The sequence below is a fragment of the Vespa velutina genome, chromosome 12 (genome assembly GCF_912470025.1).
Source record: "Vespa velutina chromosome 12, iVesVel2.1, whole genome shotgun sequence".
Classification (NCBI taxonomy): domain Eukaryota; kingdom Metazoa; phylum Arthropoda; class Insecta; order Hymenoptera; family Vespidae; genus Vespa; species Vespa velutina.
The window spans coordinates 1804165-1814164 of record NC_062199.1 but is presented as its reverse complement, the minus strand read 5'-3'; the positions used below and the strand labels follow the sequence as shown (position 1 = coordinate 1814164).

At 33.5% G+C, this 10000-nt stretch overlaps 1 protein-coding gene across 1 annotated transcript in view; it reads right to left on the bottom strand.

The window, feature by feature from the left end:
* LOC124953262 overlaps window positions 1-5806 on the bottom strand; it is a 23234-nt gene extending 17428 nt beyond the window's left edge. The window contains exon 1 of the mRNA XM_047504375.1: window positions 3079-5806. Coding sequence (XP_047360331.1) covers window positions 3079-4959 — 1881 coding nt within the window. The 5' untranslated portion in view covers window positions 4960-5806. The remainder of the gene's footprint in view (window positions 1-3078) is intronic.
* Between the last annotated feature and the right edge of the window lie 4194 nt (window positions 5807-10000).

The following is a 10000-nucleotide window of genomic DNA, read 5'->3' as shown; positions in this document are numbered from 1 at the left end:
ATGTTTTTTTTTTATTAAATTTAATTAAATTTTATAGAATAAAGAACATTTGATAAATCAAACCAATAAATTCAAATTTAATTAAAATAGAATCATAAGCTCATTAATAATTAATGATAATACTTTGAAAATATATTCATAAAAGCTTCAGAGCGATGGAATTTGCTGATCAAAATAAAATAATCAAAGAGTGGTTTGATTTATCGACACGTAAACGTTAGAAATAATAACTATAGGGTAATCTAGTAAAACCCTACGTATGAAAAAAAAAAAACAAAAAAAACAAAAAAAAAACAGAAAAGAAAAAAAGAAAAAAAAGAAATAAAAAAATTAAATTATAATAATCTTATTTATATTATAAATTATAACGAATAAATTATAATATAAATAATTCGACGACTTTTCTTCTATTTTGCAAATAAATATTACGCTCATGAAGTAAAGAAAAATGAATATCGAAGAGAAAGGACAAATAAAAGTCTACTCTTAATTCTTTCGGTATAAAAAATAAAAGAAATAAATTGATTCCTCATATCCCTGAATCTAATCGTCCTAATCGTTAATAACTTTTCTTCTTTCAAAATATATATTGTCTAAAAATTATCTCCCTTTCGCAATATTATCATCAAATTTTAATGACAACATTTATTATAGATAGAATCGTACAGAGTGGGATTAGTAAAAAAAAAAAAAAAAAAAAAAAAAACATTTTTTTAACTTATTCAATAATTGCTATAACTTTTGCACTTTATGACGTCTACCCAATATCGGTCAATCAAATGTATTCTACAATTTTATTAGAGCTTTGATTAATCAACAATGACCTTCGATATTTATCAATACACGTTACAACACGTTGTCCTATTCGCAAGTATAATAACTATATTAACCCATTATTTATCAAGTGAATTGATGCGTAGATGATGCATACAATATTAAATCTCGAATGTAAACAAATCTTTGAACGTGACACTATCAAACAGGTGGATTGACCGTAATGATGCAATACATTAACTAGCTAGATCACCTGTTATTTCATTCCTTAAAGATTCGTCAAATGACACTCTTAGCGACAGACATTAATGATTTTAAAGGCAATAATTGCAGATAACATTTATATTAGAATTTATATGAAAACGTTGCAACATACGTACGTTATTATATTTTCAAAGAAAATTATTATTTTAATGAAGGATATTTTTTCGATAATACGGACTTTTGAAAAATTATTATTTAATAATTCAACACGTGTATACAGATCTTAAAAATAAATACGTACAAGTGATAACTTTTGAACACCATGTATTATTAAACGTTACTTTTGTACTATTAAGTATTGGAAGGATAAACTGATAAGAAACAAACAAAGTTTTTAAGAAGAAAGAGAGAGAGAGAGAGAGAGAGAGAGAGAGAGAGAGAGAGAGAGAGAGAGAGAGAGATAGATTTAATGCAAACAAAAAGTATGAAGGCACGTGGAAAAATTTCTGTAAAGTTCCGTAACACGTGAGATCTCGTCACTAAATATTTCTTATACATGAGGTATTACTCATAAAATGAGTCACTGCCAAAATTCATTTTGCATCGGACGATCTATCAAACGATTTCGCTACTTTCCTGTCATCGAATATGTAAATATTTAGATACAGGTATGCGTATCAATAACGATACAAATACAAAATAGATATAACAAATGGATCACTACGGAATTTTTTTTTTTTTTTCTTTTCGAGATAGATCAGACTCTAACGACGGTTGCCTCTATTTTTTTTTCTTTTTTTTTTTTTTTTTTTAAAGAATAAAAATTCTTTCAGAAAAAGAAATCGATATATATATATATACGCACACACATGTACACGCAATCGGAGTACCATATATAGGATTAAATTAAAACAAAATCTTTTCTGATCATTTTTAAGACTAATTGAAAAATTGATTTTGTCAAAATGATTTTTAATTCACTCGCAAAACTGACCAGGACAAATCTTGAAAGAAATAATACTCGAGTAAAGTAAATATTGTAGATAATATGCTCGAGGACGTAGCAAGTAAGAAAAAAAAAAAAAAAAAAAAAAAAAGAAAAAAAAGAATTTTAGTGGCGACGAAGTGATGTGTAATAATAATAGTAGTAGTAGCAACAGTAACAGAAACAGTAATAGCAGTAGCAGTAGCAACAGTAGTAGTAGTAAAAGTAATAGTAGTAGTAGCAGTAGTAGTACTAGTAGTAGTAGTAGTGTAGTAGTAGTAGTAGTAGCAGCAGAGGTTAAGTATAGTTTATACACACCACCGTTGGCTGACTATTTCGGGCGGCGCCGGCAAAATTCCGAGGCCCTAAATTGGTTATCGCGCTAACCGCTTAACAAGATCGTCTGCGGCAAGGTCAACCTTCTTATTCTTCTCCTTTCCTTCCTTTCCCTTTCCTCCTCGGTCATTCCAACCGTTTACTCGGTCACGAAGAAGAAGAAGAAGAATAAGAAGAAGAAATAGAAAGAAAAACGATTGGACGGTATCTGAACGAGCGACCAATATCGGTAAAAACTTTTTTAATAAATGTCCTACACCGATAAAGATTCGATTATGAATGTGAACGTAAATAATGTGAATCTATGAATGATTTATAATCAAGTAATAGATAGAGAAAATAAGTTTCTACTCATTTCGAAGCATTTTGAAAAGTTGTTGTTAAACACTCAAACGCACACACAGACACACATATGTTTTGTACTAACCCCGTCATTCCTCTTTATAAATTGCTATGCAAATTTGACTCATTGGTGAGATTGTCGAACGTTTGAAGGATGTATATTCCAATTGCGGATTGTTAATAATAATAGATTATTCATTGGTTATCTCTCTGATAACGTAAGGAGCTTGATATTAGTCTGTGTAGGTATGTGACGGCAGGTAGTTGTTGTATTCAGGTGAAAAATGAGTTTCTGGATATTAGAATAGGATGTCTTCGATGGTTAGGACCTAAAGATGGAAAGATTTCATTGATAATATTAGTGGAAAAAAGGTTAAATTTGCCTGTTAAAAACCATACGAATTAACGTTAATCGAAAGGACAATTGGGTAACTGACCTGAGGCGTCCAAATGGACGGTAGGTTCGATGCCCTCGAAGTACTTTTACTCCTGGACCTCCAGATTTTTTTAGCTACCAGCCTGCTACCGTGATGTACCACACTGCTGGAAGACTTGCTCTTCTGCATCGCTGTGCCACCTGAAGAATTTTTCGAAGAAGATGTGAGTGCCGGTGAACCTGGTGCCGAATGCGGTTTGTCCTTGTGAGCATTGGAGCCATGAAGGAGATGGGAAAGAAAGGATTGATGATGATGTTTGGGAGTTAGGGGTTCTTCCAAGCCAAGGCCAGCATCGATGCTGCTACGTGAACTTGCATTTCTACTTGCTGGCGAAGTTGTATCAGCGTCCGAAAGATTTTCAGACGGATTTTCCATGGATGACATTTCACGATAATTAACAGCCCAATTGTCATCAGTCTGACAACCTTTATTATTGCCATCGTCGTCGCCAGGCTTAGTAATCTCTCCCTTTGGCTTGATATTACGAAGATTTCTATCATAATTAACACGTTTAAACCTATCGACCTTATCAGCATCCATAGACTTTTTCCTAGCCATTCTGAGATACCTCTTGATGGTGTCACTAACCGATGGCGAGACATCGTCATTATCAACGCTACTACGTCTACGACCACTGGGTTTAGGTATACTCGTTTCACTTTTACTACTGTCCTCCTTCTCTCTTTCAAGAAGTATAGCGTCTAAAACCTCACGCGGAACTGGATCAGTTTGTACACCATCGTCCAGTGGTCCACGATCTGTGCTAGGTTCTTGAACAGCTATAAGGGGTGGTGGAGATATAGGATCGCGTCTTTCCGAGTACCAATCTTCATTCTCTTTGCCTGTGGTCCTGGTTCTCTGATGAGCCCACCATCTATTCGATGGTGATGTGTAAGCACCGGTTGCTCTTGGTCCTCTAAAGCCTCTGGTACATCTAAGATCAAAGTAAAGCTTTTCCAATAGCTTACGATCAGTCAGGATGTCTGATATTACGTGTTCTCTAGTCGGAGACTTGCTGTAGTAACGACTGAGAGTCTCCATCAAAGATTTATGAACGTAATCACCTTGATAAGGTGTTACTGATGATTTAGAAATATTATCCCTGTTAATTGATTTCGTTTCGTTATTAGGAACTATTTGTTCTCTCTTTGCCTGAGCTACGATGAGATCCAAATGCTGTTGTAACTTATCAATCAAACTTTGATAATCAAAGTGTTCTTTACCCTCGATATGACTGACCATATTATTTCTATCCAAAGATTTTGCCGTATCACCAATATCGCCTTGCATGTTCAGGTACTTTTGCAACATATCAGCTAAAACTTTAACCTCGGCATCTTCCTTAGCTGTCCTCCTACGACTAACAGGACTGGAAGGTGCGCTACCACCACTATCGGATGCCAAAAAAAAGTCTCTCTTTGCTTTGGCCAAATCAAACTTGCCAACAGTTGTAGTCTGAAGGACAAATCCTTGAGGAGGATTCCTAATCTCGTCGGCTTCGTCAGCTGAGCTAGCTTTAGCTCTACAGCTGCCGCCTTTAACGTGTCTACGTCGTCTCTGAGTACGAAAACCTAAAGTACCAGGATAAGAAGCTTTCCTCCAAAGTAGAAACTTTGGTTCCTTTTGACAGACTTCTTGAAAATATTGTTCGATCTTGGGTATATCCTCGGTACGATTGTGAGCACCATCGGGTATCAAACGTCTTCCAGCATCAGCCATATATCTCCAAGTTTTCCTAGTTAATAGCCATCTTTCTTTGGATGGTTTATTAGCACGTTTAGTCCTACGATCCTTGGAGGCCGGTGGTGTACCACGCAAAGAACTTCCGGCCTCCATGCTGTCGCGACGCGAGCGTCTCCTACCGCCAGGACGCTCAGCCATCGTCGCGTCTTTCTCCTTCTTCGCCACACGAACCACTTTCGCAAATATATCTTCTCTTTGCGATTTATCAACGTGATTAGATCTCAATAGACGACCAATTGCCAATCGTCAGGTACAAGTCGTCAACACTAAATTATTACAAGACGTAACACTTGAAGAAACTTTTACTCCTTTCAACGAACTATTAAACGAAAGTGGAAGAAGAAGACACATTCGAGCAAGGGGAGGGGGAAAAACAAGAGAACTCTTTTTGACACTTCACTTGATCCACTTCAAGTTTAAAGAGATTAAAACCTGACAAATCTAAAGAATCCTATTCCCATCAAATCCCAAGATTTCTCAACGACGTTTTATCGTCGAAAACGGAATGATTAATCTCAAATAATACACCATTAGCCTCTAGAAGAAAAAAGGCCATTAACCACTTAGATCAATGCAACAACAACGCAATAATAATCAGTCGCCTCAGAAAATTCCTTCGCTATTTGGATCAAATATCCCTCGAATATATTTTCCTCGCTCTCTTTAACGAGGCTCGACCCAAATTTAACTTTTATCGTCAAGAATCGCGGGTATTTTGACCTGGAAACACTGTACATCACGGAAGATCTATATAATCCCTTTTGTTCTTTGATGAATCCTATAAAGATTAACCAAGCAAATTCCTTTAGCTTTTCTAAGGAATTTGAAATAGTAATTTTCAAGAAACGACGTTTAAGAGAATCGCGAGCCGGCAAGGTGGAAGCTGCCCAAGGTACGCGACTACTGCTCCTCAGGGCGTCGCGACGCTCGTGGACGCTCCGTGTCTAAAAACGTATCTGGCCCTCTTCACTCTTCCTCCACTGACTTCTTCTCTCTCTCTCTCTCTCTTTCTCTCTCTCTCTCTCTTTCTTTCATCTTATTGCGTGAGTGAAAGAAAGAGAGAGAGAGAGAGAGAGAGAGAGAGAGAGAGAGACGATGAAGTGAGTAAGAGAAGAACAGAGAAGAACAGAGAGAAAGAGAGAGAGAGAGACAGAAAGAAAGAGAGAGAGAGAGAGAGAGAGAGAGAGAGCTAGAGAGAGAGAGATAGAGAACAAGCTAGCCGAAAAAGAGGAAGGGAGATGCAAAGACGACGGCTGATGAAGCAGACCAAGGAAGAGGCTTCTTGAGTGGCTAGAGTAGTCTAGAAAAACCTGGGACGGACACGGCAGACTAACCGGAGATGATGCCGTCTGTAGTTGTCATCCTTTGGCAAAAATACACATGATGGCGCCTTCTGTCGATGATTCGACACATATCAAAAGACTTTATCCATTTCTTTTTTCAACGATTGATAGGAGAAAAACATTTCAAATACTTTACGTATATCAAATTCTTCAGATATCAATGATCATATTGATCATAATTATTTCATCAGAAAAAAAAAAAAGAACAAATATCTTATAGTCGAGATAAACAAACAAAAGTACAGTTCATAATCAACGTGGTTACTCTATTAGGGGGACCTAATAGAGCGTTTAAAGATTCTCGTAAGTGGTGGCAAAGAAGTTGTCATCACTTGCCAAATAATATGGCATGTTTTAAACGGACTGGACCATATCTAAGAGGATATACTTTATCATTGTCGAATGAATACTTTGAGAAGATTCATCTTAGACTGATATCGAATAAACTCTTCTCTATCTCGAGTTTTTCATATTCTCTCACTCTCTCTCTCTCTCTCTCTGTTTCTCTCTTTTCGAACATTTCTTTACACAAAATTATCCTGCACAAATATTTTGATATCAGTTAATTGTATAGTTCTCTATGAATGATAAAGTTATATCAATGATAGTAACTATTAATCTCAGCAGTCTTAATTCGATCTCTTGTAAATATATGTATCTATGTATGTATGTATGTATGTATGTATGTATGTATGTATATATATTCGATCACTCTGACAAAAGATATACTTTTGATCTTGACATTGCATATTAAGCGAACAGAGGTAAAGTAGATATCTGCAGTGACATTTCATTAACTTAGAATAAAAAAAGAGAAAGAGAGAGAGAGAAGGATTAGAGGAATCCTCTCCAATACTCTACTGTTGTGTTACTGCTTTTAACTCTTCATTTTTTTTTTTTTCTTTTACAAAAAGTAACATCAAAGGTGACGCTAAGTTTATGTTTATCCAAACGTCAACGTAAAAAAGAATGACTTTCTCCATGTTACATACCTGAAAAACAACAACTAATTCATCACTCGACAATTTTAATCTACAATTTTTTTTCTTTCTATCTTTCCTTCTCTCCTTCTTTACTTCCTTCCTTTTCTTCTTTACTCGTTTCCTCTTTTTCTTTCTTTCTTTTTTTTTTTTGTGTGAAATCTCCCAGAGAAGAAACCATAGACACACCCACCAGTCTATAAATCTTTTCAAACGAAATACACCATGTTCTAATGGTATGCGTAATAAACTCAACACGTGTTCTCATATAAAATTCTACAGTTGAACTGTTGAGTGTTACCCAATATGTATGTACGTACGTGTGCACGTTTCCTATTTCAAATTGTGTCCCACATTTCTTGAAGCCATCTTAATGACGTAGAACCATAAAAATTCATTACGATAGGATAGCCCAATATATACCCAGGGGGAAAAAAAGAAAAGTATTATTTTCAGATTCTCATTTTTTGGTGCAACTAAATTGGACCACAGTGTTAGTTCACTCGGAAACGATCATCGTAAATCTTGAAAGAAATCTTTTGAGAATCTATTTTTCCTTTCTCTGTTTTCTTATTCTTTTTCTTTTTAATCTCATCCGAAACGATCACTCATTTACTTGGGTTAAATAAATCAAAAAAAAAAAAAAAAAAAAAAAAAGGAAAGAAAAAAAAAAGAGAAAGAAAGAAAGAAAATATATATAGAAATAAATAAATAATAGTCATTTGAAATTGAATTGTCATTATTTGAATTGGATTAACCTGATAACGAGATTTAACTCTTACGATTAAATGCAATCAAATTAGCAAGCATTGAGATCTAGATTATTCAGATGCCAATGAACCGGAACACGTCCATTATTGGAATGCCGTCTATCTGGAATAGATATCAGCCGAAATAGCACGTGCAGGTCATAACCTCTTGACAATGCCACCCTAAATCTAGACTTTCTCGATAAAGATTCCAACTCCACTGGGAATGACCTAAAGTAACCTTTTCGTAAATTCGAATATATCAAGTTTATATTTGAAATACAATCCAGCATAGAGTTCAATTTTTAGATTAATTAACGATGAGCTATGTACTATTAAAAAATCCTGGATTCTAAATTCAACATTATTTTCGTCCAATTTGATTAATCTATGACTTTTTTTTGCAAGCAGTTATAAAATTTCATAATTAATATTCTTAATTCTCAAACAAATTGAAAAGAAAAAAAAAAAAAAAAAAAAAAAAAATCATCGAATTAACAAATGTTATGACTCATTAATGGTGAATCTGTAAAAGAAAAACAGAAAAAAAGAAACACACACGCATTAGATTAAGCGGTCTCAAAAGTGGATAATTGAATTTTTAAGATCAATTCAAATATATTTGAATCGTATTGTAGAAAATCTAACAAGTATACGTTGATAAAAATTTATTGTAATAAAATTCTGAAACTTGGAAAGAGCAAAACCAAGGAAAATACTAAAATTATTTTTATCAGAAAAGATTTTTCTCTCTCTAAATTGTATGCCGAGGTGTCTGCCATAATAAGTCTTATCAGAATAAACTTTTCAGAAACTTTCTGAATATTTGTGAACATGTACGATACATTTATGAAACAAGTTCAACTTGTTGAACTAAACAACAAACTCTAACTAAAACACCAATAGATAAAATATTCGTCAAGTCGAATTACAATGAAATAAAGAAATAAAAATAAAATCGAGAATTTTTTTTTCTTTTGTATCCTTAACACAAAAGTCCCTTAAAGAGGGATTTTTTTGTCCGCAAATTTTTCACACAATTTAGAAACAAAACAAGTCTAAGCATGAAACCATTGATCATTGGAAAAATCAATTACGATTAGATGATTAGAATGAAGAATGGACATTAGAAAACTTTTGATATCGGAATAATTCTTTCTAGACAATTTTCCTTTTCTTTCTTTCTTTTTTATTTATTTATTTATTCCTTTTCTTTTCTTTTTCTTTTTTCTTTTTATTTTTTGTTTCTCCCTAAGAGAAAACTTTGATGAATACTTCGTTAAGTAGATATCACGTTCTTTTCGGAAAATAAAATTGTTTCTTGTTTCTCTCTCTCTCTCTCTCTCTCTCTCTCTCTCTCTCTCTCTCTCTCTTTTCTTCTCTCTCTTTCCGAGAATAGAAATAATATTTTTTTTCTTTTTATAATTCAACGAACGTAATTCGACAAAAAGAAAAATAAATAAATAAATAAATAAATATTGTTCGAAAGATAAAGGATTCTAAGAGCAATATGTTAAAAATTATAATTTTCATCGCTTACTGAAGAATTCATTCTGGGGTACATAAGATGATAATGCGCTGAAACAACGACGTTATATCGGGCATATAATGAAGTTTGCCACGTGCTAAGATCAACATCTGTTTGAATACGCCTACGATCTACATTATTCAGATTCTTAACACATGCGATCGGCTCAATCTTCTCACCTACGATATATATACATACATATATATATATATATATATATATATATATATATATATATATATATAAATTTAATATTATAAATCAATATTCGAGTTTTTGCTTAGCTGACATTATTTATTCACATGTGGAAAGAGATTTCGTTTACTCCATAAAAGAAAATGATACATACACATGCAAATATTCTATTCAACGTGTAACGATTTTGAATCCAAAAAAAATTTTTTTAAATAAAAAAAAAAAGACGTCCTAGTCTGCGATCGAAAATGAAGTAAAAATTGTAAAAAAAAAAGAAAAAAAGAAAAAAAAAGAAAAGAAGAAAAAAAAGAGAAATGAAAAAAGAAAAGACCGTTCGTATCGGATGCGCATCAGATTCTATACTAAGTAAATTCTAAATACAAG